Source organism: Ambystoma mexicanum, chromosome 2q (assembly GCF_040938575.1).
Source record: "Ambystoma mexicanum isolate Mex_15411 chromosome 2q, UKY_AmexF1_1, whole genome shotgun sequence".
Lineage (NCBI taxonomy): Eukaryota > Metazoa > Chordata > Amphibia > Caudata > Ambystomatidae > Ambystoma > Ambystoma mexicanum.
Genome location: NC_090924.1, coordinates 919,047,851 through 919,065,353, shown reverse-complemented (window position 1 = coordinate 919,065,353; position 17,503 = coordinate 919,047,851). Strand labels below are relative to the sequence as shown.

At 47.3% G+C, this 17,503-nt stretch overlaps 2 protein-coding genes across 11 annotated transcripts in view; one reads left to right on the top strand and one right to left on the bottom strand.

Annotated features, from left to right (window-relative positions):
* Window positions 1-661: 661 nt before the first annotated feature.
* CBX3 (chromobox 3) lies at window positions 662-10,211 on the bottom strand. Of its 8 annotated transcripts, none has more exons than XM_069648212.1 (6): window positions 9,985-10,187; window positions 9,361-9,466; window positions 7,822-7,964; window positions 6,889-7,060; window positions 6,387-6,481; window positions 662-1,194 (listed from the first exon to the last, which is right to left on the bottom strand). In XM_069648212.1, exons 3-6 carry the CDS (start codon window positions 7,956-7,958, stop codon window positions 1,068-1,070), a joined length of 531 nt encoding a protein of 176 aa, XP_069504313.1. In that variant the 5' UTR covers window positions 7,959-7,964; window positions 9,361-9,466; window positions 9,985-10,187; the 3' UTR covers window positions 662-1,067. The 8 variants fall into 8 exon arrangements, with proteins under 8 accessions (XP_069504313.1, XP_069504317.1, XP_069504314.1 ...); XM_069648216.1 differs by having other exon boundaries at window positions 6,895-7,060; window positions 9,985-10,171; XM_069648213.1 differs by lacking the exon at window positions 9,361-9,466 and having other exon boundaries at window positions 9,985-10,211.
* A 486-nt stretch (window positions 10,212-10,697) lies between these two features.
* HNRNPA2B1 (heterogeneous nuclear ribonucleoprotein A2/B1) overlaps window positions 10,698-17,503 on the top strand; it is a 594,776-nt gene continuing 587,970 nt past the window's right edge. For 2 of the 3 annotated variants that reach the window (XM_069648208.1, XM_069648207.1), the window contains exons 1-2: window positions 10,760-10,916; window positions 11,595-11,705. In XM_069648208.1, coding sequence (XP_069504309.1) covers window positions 10,896-10,916; window positions 11,595-11,705 — 132 coding nt within the window. In that variant the 5' untranslated portion in view covers window positions 10,760-10,895. Of the gene's footprint in view, window positions 10,917-11,594; window positions 11,706-17,503 lie in introns of all 3 variants that reach the window. The other variant, XM_069648209.1, reaches the window with a different exon arrangement.

Here is a 17,503-nt window from a genome sequence, read left to right as displayed (position 1 = left end):
TGGGCTACATAATATTCACTCAGGTAGTCATAGATTAGTCTTAAGCCCATGAATGGCAAATTGAGCAACTGGTGCTGCATTTAGTCCACGCAAAAGACTGCCAGAATGGAACAGACTGGGCAAACCTCGCAATTTAAAGAAAGTTAAACCTTTTGCTCTTCAATTTGTACATTTGGAAAATGTAATCAGTTTTCACCAACCGATTAACCTTGATGTTCAGGACAACTTGTAACCAGCAACCTCCTGCAGAGGCGGTAACTACCAGTTGTCCACCGACAATACACCAAATCAAGATCTCAGCCCATAGTATTGAACCCAGCTTGAGCAAGGAACCCGAATACAGACCAGGCCATCAAAACAAACCCAAGAGATTAAGATGGATGGTTTCCGGTTAACAAGGCTCCGCAGGGCCAACAAATGGTAAAACATGTAACAGTGAAATATTGAGGTATGGAGGAAATTGGCTAGCTACCAAAATACATTAAAAAACTACAGGCAGTACAACAGAACCTTGCAATTGTGCATAATGAGCTGGGAGAAGTTCACCCCCCAATCTGCTCACGTATAAAGTAGGATTTTTTTCAAGTAAGGGTTATGGTTTTAAAAAAAAATTGATGTGGAGAGATGATATATCAGGAGCAGACCTAAGAAAGCACCAAAGGAATATAAAACTATTTTTATTGAACACTGCTCACCAGTATTTACAGTGAAGTAAACAATATACAGTCGGATAACATTCCACTTACTACATAAACGATGGTCTGCATTAAAACCTCCAGAGTTAGGGAGCAGAAAATGCATGCACATCAATATCAAACACTAAGAAACATCTGTGGGTCCGCTTGTACGTAGAAGATTCAGTAGACATGAAACGTAAGGTTTATGAAAGCCTCACTCAAGGAGGGAAAAAAGTGTCCATGGACTGCTGGGACAAAGTAAAGCCAACTGCCAAAAGCCTCCTCTGCTCATCTGAATGCCGAAAAATTCTACCAAAGGGGGAAAAAAAACTAGGTTTTTTACATTGTTGAATAGATCAAGAGAAACCTCTTTACAGTACATTAAAAAGGTTATTGTGCCTCGTCTTCTGGACACGAGTGCCAAGTTAATCGTTCTTCATAGAAGGCAATCACAACTTGAGGACACTTGACATTGGCTTCTTTTGCTGGTACCAAGTCTGCTTCATCCGAGTCCTTCCTGCAAATTACAGAACAGGCAGTCAATTATATATACAGATGGCCGCAGGAAAAACAAGCGAATTTTGGGAGGGGGGAAATCCATAGAGAACATGCTAGATGGATCACAAGCCAGGAGCAGCCCCTCAAATACAGATCTCAGAACGTGTTGCAAAGTTTCTGTGCACACGCGTGAAGAGTGAAAAGGCAAATATGTACCCGAGCATGGGGCTCCCAAGACATTTATATCTCCATTAACAGTGGTAGTAACATGCCATTTGTATCATCCCCAAAGAAAAACTAGTACACGCACCAAGACACTGGGCCGTGTAGCCAGGCATCATGGCACATGGATGAGCCACTCCCTTTCCTCTACAAGGAGGACTTAGGCGTTGCAATTGTGGATTTGCAAAATGCCTTCATTGCCCATTAAGTCAAGTGCCTTGAACAGCTGCATCTGATCAATGGCCGTAGCAACTGCAGTATCACTACATACCAAAAAAAACCCGGAAACAATGCACTAGACGGCATCAGTCTAGAAGCAGCTTCTATGCTCCCTGTATCTGGAAAATCCCACGTCAGCCACCGCCCATCATGCCTGCAATTTTAACAACCTGAAGGTCCAACTACACTCAACCCTAAGCATTCACTCTTACTCATCTTGCCATGATCTGCTATTGTACAGCACTTGAATTTTGGTGCACACAAATACCCGAGTGCTGTAGATGAATGAAATGGCGCACTAGATTGGTCAAAATGATGTAGCCCACCAAAGCTGAGATGCCCATAAAACATGGATCACGATAAGCACCACTCCTGGCAGCCAGGGCCAATAACACCCTCGAATGCAGGGGTTAAAGCTATTCACACGGTTTGGGTCCATTTGACCCATGACATTTAATCGAATTTGACTCCGGTCTTAAATGCGGTTGGAGACCTGTCCCCTCCCCCCAATCTATACCTTTACCCCACCCCCATATGTTTAATTACATGACTGAAAAATGGCAAAAAAATGTTTTAGGTGAATTATGCCATTACTATTCACACCCCACCCTGGGGTCTCAACCAGGGTGGGAATAGCTTTATAGTGCAGGATTCCAAATTGGGGGGGGGGCGTTATAAGAGCCTGGTTAGCTTGACACCAACAGCTACTTTGGAGAACTGATGCCAAACAATCACGTCATTTGTACACATCTGACATTTAAAGCATAAGGGGCCAAAAATAGACAAAATAATAGGCCTGCATATCACATGGAATTCGACGGTCGCTTTGTACTAGCTCCACATTCCCCAGTGGCAATCCCTGGCCACTAGGTAAAGCTGGATACCCAAGAGTTGCCTTTGACTCCCGTTTAACCAATCTAATTTAATTTTAATCCCTGAAGTGTACAGAAATCCATTTTAGAAACGAGCTCAGTGCATTGTGTGTGCCCCATTTCATGTAAAAATGAAAGGCAAGATGAGACAGAAATAGTAAAGGGATGCTGCTCCCATTTCCATGGGCAGGACAAGAATAAATTGCTTCCCAATGCCTAGTGCAAGACATCTGAATGGCTAATGCAACAAAGTGAATTACAAATTAGAGGACTCTGTATACAACACTACCGCCCCCCCCCCCCCCCAGACTGACCCCATAGCACCATCCTCACATTGTAGTTACCTTACCCAGCAATTGCCAAACCATGGCAAACCCCACCCCCAAAAAATATCCATTAGTGGACCACATCCCAACTTCCATTTTAGCATTGGTGAATTCACCCGGCCAATAGATGGTGAAAGGGTTAAGCGTTTACATCAGTTTGTGGTAGGAAGGAACACAGGAGGAGTTCAGCCAGAACAGCACGGGTCTGGGTAATTGCAAGGAGGCAGGGTACTGTAGGAGTTACAGTTGCATGGTAGGCTCTGTCCAGGGAGACTGATGAAGCAGCATGGTACCCAATGAGACATGGGGTAGCCAGGCAACCAGTCGGTACAGCAGACGTAGGTCTGCAGGGGAGGGAGAGAAAGCAGAAGAGAAAAGTAAGGTCTTGAGCTGCCTCTAGAACTTTAGGTGGCCCTGCTCAAGTTGGAGAGGGGCAGGGAGGCACCTGCAGAGGAGAGATCCATCCCTCATATCTGCCTGGAGAAGCATCTGACCCTCGGGAGGTAACTGAGCGAAGGGCCCTATAAGGAAGGCATTTTGGAAGAGGGTTGGGTGTAGTGCAGGCCCCAGAAAACCTCGAGGATGAAGGAGGATCATGAATTTGATCCTTGCAGCCACCAGGAGGTAGTGGGGAGATCAGGGCTGGAGAAATATGGCGCTTGGGCTCAAGGCCAAGAATGTGTCTTGCAATCATGTTCTGGGTAGTTGCAGAGGGTAGAGTAAGGAAGATGGAGAAAGAAGCTGTTGCAGTAGTCCAGTGTAGAGAGAACCAGGGCTCTGGAGAGAGCGAGCGAGCGAGCATCTTGGGTTAGTGAGAAGGGAAGAATACACCCAAAAGGGAGAGATTTAGCTGGTAGTGGGCTTTCTTGGCAAAGTCTGTGATGTGTGGCGAGAAGGAAGAGAGCCCAAGGAGCATGGCCTGAGAGAGAAAGCAGGAGCAGGGGTCCAAATGAGAAGGATCTCCATCTTACAGGCATTAAGACAGATCGTTGGAGGTGCACCAATCCCCGACTTGAGGACAGACAAGTCCAGAATGAGCGAGAGGAGGCAAGTAAGGGGAACCTGAAAGAGCATAAGGTTATCTGCATAAGACTGAAAGATAAGGTAGAGATCAGGTGGGCCAAGCAGACACTGAAGAGCCAGGGTGAGAGGATATAGAGTCCTGGGGAACACCACATATGGAGACCAAGTTCGCCAGGGGGGGGGGGTGATCGTTGCAGGAGGAAGGATGTCAACCACTCCAGGGCCCGATAGGTGAGGCCCAGGTTCTCACTGAGCAGAGCCATTTCCGTGCCTCTGGCTACCCTGAAGCCAGCCATGGAGACCATCACCAGATTCAATGTTGAGTGTAAGCTGTGAGATGGACAGATTGGGTGATAGTTTGCCGGACAGGTAGGATTTATGGAAGACTTTAAGGAGATGTGCACAAGGGACTGCTTGAGGAGAAATGTGAACGATCCAGTGTTGAAAGTGTGCAAAAATTGGTCATGGCTGGAGCAAGGGTGTCAATGTGGTCCTTGATGGTGCTGGAAGAGCAGGCAAGCACCCGTTTGGACAACACTTCATAGATCGGAATTGTCAACATTGTTATGTGTTGTAAGAGAGAGGAAAAAAGGGGGAGAGGCAGCCAGAGGAGAGCGAGGACATGATGGCCGGAGTTGTAGTGGTGAAGTGAGAAGTCAGAGCCGTACAGAGAGCCAGGTAGGAACAGGGGAGGTGGAGCAGGATTAGCCAGCTTCTTGCAAATTTTAAAGAGGTCGGCAGTGTTTAGAGGCTGCAAAGAGAAAGGCTTGGATGTGTAGTCTGTATTGCCTCTGGAACAGGCGGTAATTTGTCAAAATGCACCCAATGCCCGCCACTTCCACTCTGCCACCATGCACTTGTTTCAGGGCGGCGAGGCCGGAGCCATAGCAAGAGTTGCACTTTGAGGTAGGCTTCAGATGGATTATCAAGTATTGCCAGAGTGCTGAGCTAGAAAGGGGCAGGTTAGAGAGGGCTGTGTCCAGAGTGTGCGTCAGCCGCAGGAGTATGGAGGAGCAGAGAAAATAACGGCATGGGCATCCACTGACACGCTTTATGTGCTGAATTAACAAGGTAGGTGGCAGTGCTGGGGTGGGGCCTGCCTGTGGGACGGTTTCAGGTGAGAGGAAAGCAGAAAGTGTTCAGTCCAAGAGAAGTGGAGATGGGGAATGGGCGGCGGCATCAGACCAGAGGGTATAATGGAGAGTCGCAGAGGAGGGATTAGAAGCACCCAGGTGGATGTGGAGGTCTCAGGAGAAGTTGCGATGTAGAGGCTTGGAGAGAAGAGGAATGCTCAGCCCATTCTGAGACGAAGAGGGCAACCTGGCCACAGTCAGAGGGGCCAGGAGATAGTGAGCCTAGGTCTATGTAGGAATGACAGAAGCAAGGACCCACTCAGCTACTGCACCTCTAGGTCAGTTGGCTGTGGGCTTGGAGGATCTTGTAGCCGTCAGGGAGGAAAGTGTCAAAACTTGCGACAGAGGCTGGCCATGAACCTAGTCTTCGTGAAATCAAGGACATCCAGATCAAGTTCTTCGAATGGCAGAGGCCTGTTGCAAGTAGAGCGAGAGTTTAATAGCAACGTGGAGCAGGTTGCCACATTAAAGACTTCCGGGGTGGGATACAGGCTCGAAGGAGGTGGCGTAGTAGCGGAAGAAGGTGGCAGCGGAGCGACGTGGGAGACTCCCATTGGAAGGAAGGAGATGGGGCCCTGGACCAACACAGTGCCATTCAGAGAGACATTAATGATTATCTTGGAGTAGTGGAAGGAGGCCAAAAGGACCTCCTACCAATTGCCACCATTAACAGGCAAGGGAGATAGGCGAGCGAGTCGAGAACAGACGAGGGGGTCCATATGTCTGGAGAAGGAATGACAAAGGATGTTGGTTAGGGTCTATATGTGGCACTGATGGGGATATCAGAGATAGGAAGGCCAGGGTTGGAGACCAAGATATCCCTCCTGAACATTTTCCTACCAGACAGGATAGGAGAGAGTATCAGTTTGAGAAGATGGGAGAGTGAGATCACCAGAGAGTCGGCAAGAACTGAGTGATCGAGGAAAGAAAGCACAGCCAAAAGCAGAGCACCACAGGAGGCAACAAGCAGTCAACCACAGGGAACGCAGGAGCAGTGTGGATGGAATGAGTGCACTTAAAGCACCCAGATTAGACTCAACTAATTTTCAAATTCCAGATTCGACTGGGGCCATCTGTGGGGATTGTGCGAGGCAGAGAAAGGCAATGCTGTTTAGTGATGCTCTCAACAGACCTCATTTAAGATTACACAGTAACATTATGTGGACACAGACAAGGGGCTGGCCAATGTGCTTTTGGCATAGTGAGGATCCAAAGATATTGGACATCATAATGTATTAACCACAAACTGACATAGCAGGATGTATACAAATAACTCTAGGATGCCTTTGGAGAAAGGGGTGGTAGTGGAACCATGACAAGCCAGAGGTGAGATTAGTGACAGCAGTCACTTGCATCTATACAAGTGTACTGTTATACATGTGTGAACGAGAGCCGCATAGATCCCCCAAGAATTACCATTTCATAAGAAACATTAGTTCTCCACTGCTGTCTGTGGCTCCGATTATTCTCTCAGGGTCGAGGGCACGAGCAAATCCCCTGGGTTTGTCAATCTGTTGGAAAATACATACGTTACAATTAAGCATCAATGGCAAACAATGCACTGCAAGCACATGGTATAGTATTGTGCTACACCAGAGATCTCAGCAAAGGATATCCACGACAAACATTTCCCCACTGAGAAACAACCTACACCCATTTTGGAAAATGGAGTACAACCAATTTGGACCATATCAGGATGCCCCGCCCTCCCCACACTGGCATTAAGTACATTTTGTCATGCATCCACCATCAAAGAACCAGGCAGCCCAATTTATGTAGAGCATTTTACCAATTCAGGCATTCAAGTTTCTGCTTATACTGTGGCCACAAGTGTTTAGTAATGTACAAGGAGCCAAGTCAACCTCAGTGCACAACAGATTGATCACAAAACAAGGTTTGTAAAAAAAAAATAACTTACGCTTACCGACTCCCTCTTCTTTTTGGTTTTGCTGTCTTCCGATTCACTGTCAGATAATGACTTCCGTTTTGCCGCCTCTGGCTTTTCTTTTCCAGCTTTTTGGGAGTTCAAAAATGCTTCGATAAGCTCAGGGCAGTCCAAGTTCTCTTCTGGTTCCCAGGTGTTGTCAGCACTAAACAGTAAACGTAGAGGTTTATAGGGGTGGAAATTAAGATTCCATGAACAGGAGCTAAGCTACCACTGACATAAGGAGCACCGCAAAACCAACTTCCACAGAGATGCTACTTTTTCCCACCCACTTTGAAACATGCCTTAAATTGTGCTTTAACATTCTGAAATTCAGGGTGACATGTAACTTAGTATGGTGCCAGTTGCCGAGGAGCCAAAAATCCACATGAATAAATACACCAGGTTGGAGCACGGCAGGCTAACAGTGTGAGAGAAAGAGGCTGCTGTGGGGTGGGTGGGTCAAAGCAAACCAGGATTAGGGAATAAAAAATGCAGGGGGCGTGCAGTTTGAGGCAGCTAACTGGGACTAAGAATGAGACTTGGTGTGAAGGTATGGGGCGGTTAGAAGATAGTGGGGGATTGCATTGAAAATATAGCCACTCGAGTTTCTCAAACATCTCAGTGTCATGCTATGTCATATGCAAAAGAGGGACTGATGCACTGTGCCACGAGAGATCAGATGGACTGAGTATCAGCAAGGAGAAGTCCACAAGGGTGCTTATAGTGCCCCTAAAGACAAGGGTTGTGGGTATGGAGGTTGCTGGGGTGGTAGTTTGAATGTTGGGTAGTTTGAATGTTGGATTTGTAGGATCCCTCAGCAGCTGCAAGCTCGGCAGTGGCATGCGTGGAGGATATCTGGCCGCTCAGGCAGAAGTAAAATTGCGATGCTCTGTTTTAGACAATACCGTGCATTTCGATACTTACTCTGTAAATCCTTTCCACTTCAAGTAATATTCAACTTTTCCATTCACTATACGCCTGTCCAGCACTTTCTCCACAACAAATTCTTCAGGTTCAGCTTCTTCTACCTTTTTGCCCTTGCCATTCTGCTTCTTTCCCATTTTTTGCTAAAAAGAGAAGGGAAAAAAGACGATAAACACAGAGCATAACACTTTAAAATGCAGGTTACTCAGGCTAAAACACGTGAAATCCCAGAGTGTTAGATTGTTGAAGTCGTTACTTACAAGTCACCCGCGGCGACTGACCCACCTGGATACTCCATTGCAATAAGGGCCCCATTTACAAAAATGCTTTCAACGGGACCCCCCCTCCCCAATGTTAAAACATTGTCAACCAGGCCCTCAAAGACATAAACCCCCCCCCAAAACTGTGCGATCGAGCATGGCGGGGGTACATGTGTTCCATACTTTAGGTACGGTAACGTTTCAAAGTTAGAAAAGGTTCCTTGATATTAGCACGTGGACTAATACGGTGAGCCAAGTGTAAAAACAGAAGCATGGCCACCGATAACTACCAAGAAAGGTTACTCCATCCCATGTGGGCGACGACTCACAACTAAGTGCTGGTGCAAGGAGAAGCCCAACTGCAGCATTTTTTTAAGCCACCGATGTCGCAGGTTAGATGTGCCTCCCGGGATCCGACCTGAGCGAGCAGTTTGACGCTGATCGGACGATCATGGCTGAAAACCAGCGCCCAGCCAAAAACAAGCACACAACTACATAAGCTTTCATGCAAAGGGAGAATTGCCCTAGCGCACACATGAGATCAAACACCCACACCGCAAATCGGAAGTCTCCAGACACTTGGACTCAAATAAACACATTTAACGTATCGTTTTAATTCATGAGTATGGAGGGTTGCCGCCATTTTCAGTATTTGGCAAGCCAAACCGGGTTAGCACTGCTAAAGAAGGGCGGATGAGTTCCTCCATTGAGGTAACCACCCCACAGCCAGAAATGTATACAATGCATGCAAAATATTGGCTCCCCTCCTCCACGCTTTAAGAACTGCTTTGCTGCATTGTAAAACAACATGTACAAGAAATGCGCCATGCAATGCTCTCCGCGATGGGCATCTCGTGAGCATTTTAAACTGGAAAGACTGTGCAGCCCCTCCCTTCTCGGCGGACAATATCCCCGCCAAGGCCCACTAACCAGACCCTCCATGCCAGGACCTTTTTGGTTCCTCCTGGAATGCAGACTGCAGGTCGCTTCTCGGTGCCGCCCGGCCAACACAGGAAGGCAGAAAACAAGCGGTGTGAAGAATAAAAGTCAGATTCAACAAAGACGGGGCTCCAGCAACCTGCGGATAGCAGCAGCCTCAGAAAGCCAGGCTCACAGCATCAGCAGCCCACCCCGCTCTCCTCCTCCCCTTTTCACGCAGAGCGGCAGAAAAGCCCCTCCCGCCAACACCAGGCCGCATGGCCTCACAATGAACAAGAGTACATTTACAAAAGCAGACCCCGCCACAAAACCAAAGCTGGACTGAAAAATAAAAACTTGCCGATTTAGTCTGCGTCTCGTCGACGCCTTCTGCCCCGTTGGGACCCAGCCTGCCTCTAGACGCTAACCGGGGGGTTCCCTGACCTGGCGACAGTGCTCACAACACGCTGCAATACAATTTAGGGCAGAAAAAGCAAAGCACATTATTCCTACATGCAACCAAATGCCACAAGAGCGCAGTGTTTGGGGGGGCGGGGGGTTAGGCGAGTGCGCGCTTACAGGAGGGACCGCGATGGTGGCCATCTTGCTTGGGATAAAGGTGCGCGCGCACGGGGGGGGGGTGTAATAGTGCTCGCCGGCAGCCATTCCGTTAGAGTTCTAGCTTACGTACAGTGGAAGCGCCGCGCCCGCAATAGCCACTCTAAAATAAACGCTGGGCCGCACCAGAAAAAGTAAACTACGCTGTGTGAAATTCTCGGGACAATGGACAGGAGTGGCCAGGTTACTAGGCTTAAGGAAAAGGCAAGGACATTGGGAGCGTTTGGGGATGTGGGGGCGCTGGGAGACAGTTATGGGTGCTGCGGTGTGAAAAGTAAGGTATAAAGAGCGGGGGGGGGGAAATCAACAAAGCGCAAGCCAACTTACCCTGGTTTACTGGGATGGTGGCGCGGGGTGGGTCACTTACCTAACAGTGGCTCTCGTATACAAACGACTACAAAATCGGCGATAAAGCGAGAGGGACTATTGCACACAAGACAACCCGGTTTCTTTCTGTTTCTAAGCCGCGGCCACTCGCTGACTGACTGTGTGTCTGTATGCGCGCGCCAAAATGAAGTCTGGCCACTTTTTTTAACAGCTGAACTGCGCGAGAGCTGGAAGAGGGAAAGTAGGCGGGAACTTCCCTCGGAGACTGACGCATTCAAAAATGCCTCCGCCTCCAGGCTGTGGAAGCCCACGCCCAGCCACACAGTGAAATCTCCGGTGGAACGCCTTTATTCTATGAACAACAATACATGCAAGAATAAAAACCAACCAAACGTTCTTCCTATTGAAATGTTGTCTTCTGTTTAATAAAAAACACCCTGGAACCAATTCTTGGCATGTGACATAACAAGACGCATATACGTTTTTTTAAAGCACAAAATAATTTCTACAATTTTCAATGTTTTATGTTTCCATTTATGTGGGTTTTTCAACAGGTGCATAAAAATAGAAAGAATACGCACACGTTTATGTGCTTTCCTGCTGCACCGCCCATCGAAGGCTTACACTTGTGGGAGGAACGGTATTCCTAAAAGCGAATTACGGCAAAGTGTATAGCGGCGTCCGTGCGAAGGAGTGCCAGGATTTGTCCGCAGCTTAGGTCTCAGTTATAGGGCGGCTGGACGTGAACATGTTAAGCAGCTAGCGTAGGGGTGTGACGCAAGAGGCGGGGAGTCGTTGCTGTCAGAGAAAGTTCTAGAGGGTGGGATCCGGTTACAGTTGGTCAGGCTGAGGTTCAGATAGGTGTTTGGGTATCGTTCGCCCCAGTAACATTTAGATTTGGATTTAGTGTTTTTATTTTTATTCCTTCAGTTGACATTTTATCGATTTTATATGGAGAGAAGAAGGATGGAGGTAAGCTAGTTGCTACTCTCGTGAGGGATGTTGGCGTAGTGCGATGGGCAAACGAAAAAGGCAACTTGAACGGCAGGCTTTTTCGTTTAACTGTAGTTTTGACATATCGTCCGTAAAACTACCTGATAAGAGTGAATAGATCAGGTTCGTACGACACAGAACGGTTGATTAACCGTGCCCCTCTGACGGCGACAATTGCCATCTTGGAGAGGCTGCTCTTATTCCGTTTGTGTCCCCTCCCCTGAACTCCGTTTAGTTGCGGCGTCCCCTTCTTTCCCCATTACGAAAGTGGTTAATGCACTCAGTGAAATTAAGTTAAATACGCTTATCAGTAGAGTGCATGCGCGTTATTTTCGGTAATGTACATTGAGAATTTAGTTAGATCTTTTTTTGGTTGTATCGTCGCTTTCCAATTATTGTGAATGTGTCAAAAATAACCCACATCTCTTGCTGAAACACATTTGCGCCATGTCATTCCAAATGCATTTTCTGTAACGAAAGCTTACTCCTGACCCCCCCCCCCCCCCCCCCCCCTCCGTTGCACGTTTAATGAAGCCGGGAGGTTTAAAGACTTTGAAACAGTTGTCAGTGGTTTGGGTAGTCGAAAGTGTTAAAGACTTCGTTAACATCAGCATAGCCCATTCGTACACTAAATCATTTTTTTAAAAATCATTTTAGAGAGAAAAGGAGCAGTTTCGTAAACTGTTTATTGGCGGCTTAAGCTTTGAAACAACAGAAGAAAGCTTAAGGAATTACTATGAGAAATGGGGAACGCTCACAGATTGTGTGGTAAGTGTGTTTGTGTTGCATTGAAACCGTGCTGTGCTATTTCTACATCCAACGTGTTAAGGGTTGTATGAAAAACCACGTTTCCAGCAGTTTAACTCCAGATTGAGATTCCTCTCAATGGTGTTGGAGAATCTTGTTTTGGGGTAACAGCGTGGCTCAAGACCAACATGTAGGTCCCGTTGGGGGTATGCATTTCAGAAACTATTGCCTAGTTCTATGGGGGTGGGGTCAATTGCTTCCTCGTACATAACCTTGAAATAAGGGACCCCACATACACTGAGTTCATTCAGACCAGCTGTGGCACCCCCTAGAAGACTGCCTTAACAATATACGCATTACTGATATAGGAACTCCTAAATTGCAAACCTCTGTAAACAAGTAGTAACAAGGCCCAACAGATTCAAATGTACACGTTCTTGGACAGCTTAAAACAAATAGTGTTCCCAATCATAACGTCTGTTAGGTGTGTCCACAAACAGCTTGCCTACTCTTTTGTGTATGCGCCAGTATTAAAAGGGATCACCATTTCCCGTGCCAACTTGCGATAAGGCCACCCAGTCGTGGGTTTTTGCCTTTGGACTCTGGCACTTGCAGTTTTTTCTTCCTAATTTAAAATTAATGAACACTACTGAATTCAAAGCAAAACGGGGCCAGGAGTCTTTATTTTCTCATAGAAACAGGAACCTGAGAACTCTGTATTGGGGCACCTCCATCTGCCTGTGTTTGCTGCACAACGTTATCTGCATCTGAAGTTGTAGATCCGAACGGCCGGAGTGTTAAAATCCAAAAGTCAGTAATGCAGACAAACCACTTGTTCACTTTCCTCAAAATATCACGAGGGAGAAGCACTTGGTAATAAACCGCTCACAGATAAGCTTACACGTTGTATTGTGAGGCCCTGGATTCTTTTAAACTGTCATTTTGCATTATTGTACAGTTCCTGTAATATATTTGCATCATCAGTGCAAGAATACACATACCGCAACAGGGATCGAAATTAAGATTCGATGAGGGAGCTAAAAACAGCTCCTGGGTATCTGGCATTAACCAGTAACCAGCAGCTACTGCTGGAGAATCGGGAGGTAGTAGTGCATAGTATTCTGCAAATCTAACTTCTTACGATTCAAACGTTATGTTTTGCTTATTTTCTATGACCCCTTATGCTTTAAATGTCACATAGAGGTGTTGTAATGCTTATTTATAGATTGTCCCAAATGCACAGTTAAATCGACATAGATGTGTTTGTTTGGCATCAGTTGGCCCGTGGAGCCAAAAGGAGCTCCTGGTAGCAGTTTGTCAAGCTAACCAGGCTCTGCTGGCTACAAGCAGGAACTAAATATAATAAATCCCAGCTCCCCTCAATTTCGAACCCTGCACAATGCAATGTGGGATGAGCCTAAAAACCAAAAATAGCCTATTTGTTAACATCTAAGGCACAACTAGATGGCTATCTCCGAGTTACTCTTACGATACAAAGACATAGGGCCTCATTCCGAGTATGGCGGTAAGGGATAGCGGCCACCGGTAACGAGACCGGTGGCGTTGATCCATTACCGCCATACTCAGAGTTCCCTTTGCGCCCTCGCCCTTAACGCCTGCTTTGAGCAGGTGTTAAAGTCGAGGGCGCAAAGGGGCCTCCAAGCCAATAACGGTGACCGTAATGAACGGTCATCGTTATTTGCATCTTCCCCATTCCCATTGAGCCCTATGGGGGCTCATTTGGGAATGGGGAAGAGCCTTGGTGAATGGGGAATTACCGCCCCGCCAACCTTGGAATGGGGCGGTAATTCCGCCATCCACCAAGGCGCTGCCGGTCCGGGTACGGCGTCAACCAAGGCGTTAATAGCGCCATTGGTTATCGCCGTACTCGGAATGAGGCCCATAGTCTAGAGGACCTGCTGTGACCAACACCTGCTAATTGCTATTTACCCTGCTTCTTTCAACACTGATTTTAAAATGTGTAGTGCTGTTCCATATTACAAAAGAATTGTTTAAATGGTGTATATGAAAACCGATAACTGTTTTACCATGAGGTGTGGTGAAGACTGTAGAGCAGAGGTGGGCCATCTGATTGCACTGCCTGGGCCGTCAGATAGCATTCATCGAATGGCATCAGTTGGATGAAAAACCAGGAAATAATAATATTGTGATATTTAATAACAATGTTCACTTTGAATGTAGTGTGTAACACTGCTGCAACCCACAACAATGAACCAATATGAAAGTATTTTTCGCAAAACTTAGTTGCATCCAAATTACAACCTCATTTATTAATGAAACATAAGTATACATCATATATACATTCAATAGAGCCTAAGTATTAATCATATGTATTTCATATACACAGTTTACACGAATGGAACAAAAAACGGGAGTTAGAAACACAAAAAACACTGAAGGTGAGAACCAAGACAAGTGCTAGAAACTAACAGTGCAGATACTCTAAAACATACAAAATGTATAGCTTGGTGGTCCCTCTGGAAGCCCTGCTATGACTGACAGAGGCAACCTATCAATCACTATTTTATATGTGCCTTATCAACCAGGATGTACATATGGGAACAGTCCTCTATTGTGAGAAAAAATTACTACACCATATAAAGTGGTATAAACCATACGTTTTGGCAGACAATCACAAACAACCCACCTTCAGGATCGGGATGAGTTAACCCTGTGATAAATTGTTCTATTTATGGCTAATTGAAAAAAGGGCGGGGTGTGTGGGTGACTGGGTTGTTGCAACTCCTTCACCACATCGGTGATGAAAACTAAGTGTCCATACACCCAAATTAAAAGCCAAGTCAGATTCTGTTGAGAAAAGGACAGCGTGCATTTATAGGATACCAAAACAATCCAAATGCTGCACTGAAGAAATGGCCCAGCGAGACCTTTTTCCTGTGCAACTTGGTTTTCTTTGTCATCATAATGTGGGCTCTGGGATGGTCCGTGGTTTAGGCAGACAAGCTCGCCACTGGGTTCGAGCTGCAGTTCATCCTTTGGGCTTGGGTCGGGCTTCTCGACTCAATTTCCCGCACCCAAGGAAACTCTCAATCTCTTACTCGTGTCTTCTACCCTGATCTCCTCTGCTCACACAACCCCTCCCCTGATCATTCTTGCACACCTTCCTATTATTTTGGCTTCTCTCCCATCACCCTCCTTCATCAATCACCAAATGTAGTCAAGCATGACTCCGTGTCGGCGACCTTGACCAAGTCAGCATCTTGCTCCATTGAATTTGCCCTTTCTGAATTTATCTTTGCACTATTGTCCTGCTTGCTTCCTCCACCAGTCAGCCTCTGAGTACACCACGCATCACTCTTGGAGCAAGGCCCGATTTCCCAGACTCATCTTTATTGCCTCCAAAGGCTCTGCTGAGTTTGACCACATCTCCCAACAAAGCCAAACCCTCCTATTAGACTAATCTTGTTTCCTCCCGCTTCTTGCACCCTTACCTAGTATCCATGACGCTGCACTCCATGCTCCACCTCCTCTCTTCAGAACCATTACATTTCCTGCTCCTCCCTGCCGACTGCCTCCATCGCCAAAATGTGACACCTTGTCCACCCGTATATATTTTTCGCACCCACTCCCCTGTGTCTTCACACCCTGTCCTCTGTCTCACTTATACCCATCTTTACACTGCCAACTCATTCTGTTCTCAGTTGATCCCTTTGCATCACAAATTGCACCCGTCACTGCTCAGCCTTATTCAAGCTACCCCTCGCATCTAGTATACTCTTAGCCTGTTACAAAACAGCTGGTCATATGTCTCTTAAAGAAACCAGTGCTGTCCCCAATAATCCCTCGTTCTGCAGACCTGTCTCATCAATAAATACCACTCTAAAATCCTCGAGAGTTTTCTTCAAATCAACCCCATAGACAACACTCTTTTAAGGTACACTTGCTTGCTTTGTGTCCCCCTCACCGCTGTGTCCTCCCTCACCTCCCCATCTAAACGCTGCACCAAGACTGCTTATACACACAGCCAGTTCTTGCTGCTGCCCATCTGTTTCACCATTTTTCATTCTTACAGACCTTTTGCTGCTTTGGATCCAGATCATCCCTTCCTCTTTGCCTCCTTGGCTTCAATGACACTGTACTTGACTGGGTGCTCTCCTACCTGTTGGACCGGTCCTCCTCTATGGTATAGTACTGCAGCACCTCCTCCCCCGATGCCCATTCCCCTGGGTGTTAGCCAAGGATCTTTCCTGGGTACATGTCTCTTCACCACCTCACTCAACAAACTATTTCCTTCTTTTGACGAAACTCTGATAGTCTTCTCCTTCACCCATGCAATCTCTGAACCCCTAACAAACTGCCTATCCATCATCTGCCAGAAACAAGATGGCCGTACACTGCATCATGCTAAAGTCCTCTTTCTCAATGCCTCCCAAACAACCAAGCCTGCTCACACCACCTCACCCCTATCTCGCAACTTTAGTTCTACAGCAACTGCCACAAAAGCCTGACTGCACCTCCTAAACATTTGAGAAATACACAAACGCTTCATGAGCCACTGGACTATAAAACCCTGGTCTTTAGAGCTTAGAAAACTGGACTACCGCTCAACCTACTTTTTGGATTACCTCTACTCTTTTGCTCTAAACAAAGTGCTCCATATCTTGAGTGTATACACCTTTTCAGTCGACGCAGATCTGCCAACCATTTTGCCTACTGTCCCCACCCTGAATTGCTCTCCACGCAAAATAACTTAAAATTCCTGCTACTTTTCTACATAGCCAACCCTACCGCTCTGAATGCATCTCACTGTAATCGCCTGTTGTGACGTGTTATTTAGTTGGGTGGAATCCTACAGTGGTAGGATTCCATCCCTGCTGCACACTGTTTACTTGCGTGGGGGGATCTGAGTTCCACTAATGAGCGGGTGAAGAGGTGATGGCGAGTCCTGCTGGGCTCAGGTTGGCTACAATAAAGCTGTCCTTAACCCTCCCAGTGTGCCCGCCTTTCTACACTGGCGACGAGGGTAGCCAACCTGACCAACCCACGCGCCTCTTCTAATGACCAGAAGGCCCAGCAGGGATGCACAGCAACCTCCCCTCTTTCCACCGACGCTGAGCGAACCATACCGCATCAGCTGTTGAGCTGCGGGAGGAGGGAATAAAAGATTTCCACTGCCAGCGTTGCCGTCGCTGCCTCCCCAAAGGCTCAGTGAGCGGCGAGCGAACTGCGCCGAAGGCTCAACAGGCTGCAAGCGAACCGCCTCACCAACGCAGGGTGGAATCCCACTGCATGCGGCCGCTGCCGTCGAGAGCATCCTGTGGGCGGCGTGCAAACCGTCACTCCACGACGCAGAGGCCTGTGCTCCCCGGTCCGGGTTGAGCGCAGTGCCACTTCTGCTGACCAGGAAGGAGGTATTTCCAACGCCTCGCCCGTGTGCGCATCAGGTGAGGGGCTGCATGCGGGGGAGGGACTCCTGGTTAATAGCTGCCAGCGTTGGCAACACACCATTTTCCCCACCAAAGAGGACTTGAGGGGAGTGAATCTCTGCAGGCGGCAGAGAGGAAAAGGGGGAGGAGCTTGGAACTTGGAGTTCCTCCTCCTTGTGCTGAGGTCCCGTACTGCATCACAAGCAGGAAGGAACGAAGGGAAGGGCGCCCGCCCTTTCTTGTCTGACAGAACCTCTCAAGAGACTTGAAGGGGAGTTAACCCTTGCCAGGGTCACGTGTCGCTTAGGAGGGAGAAGTCTGCCGAACCTCTGAGATAGCACAACCATTAAAGACAATTGTAGTAAGGGTTGTGGTAATCAAGGCTTATCACTATTCTTCACAAGTTAAAGA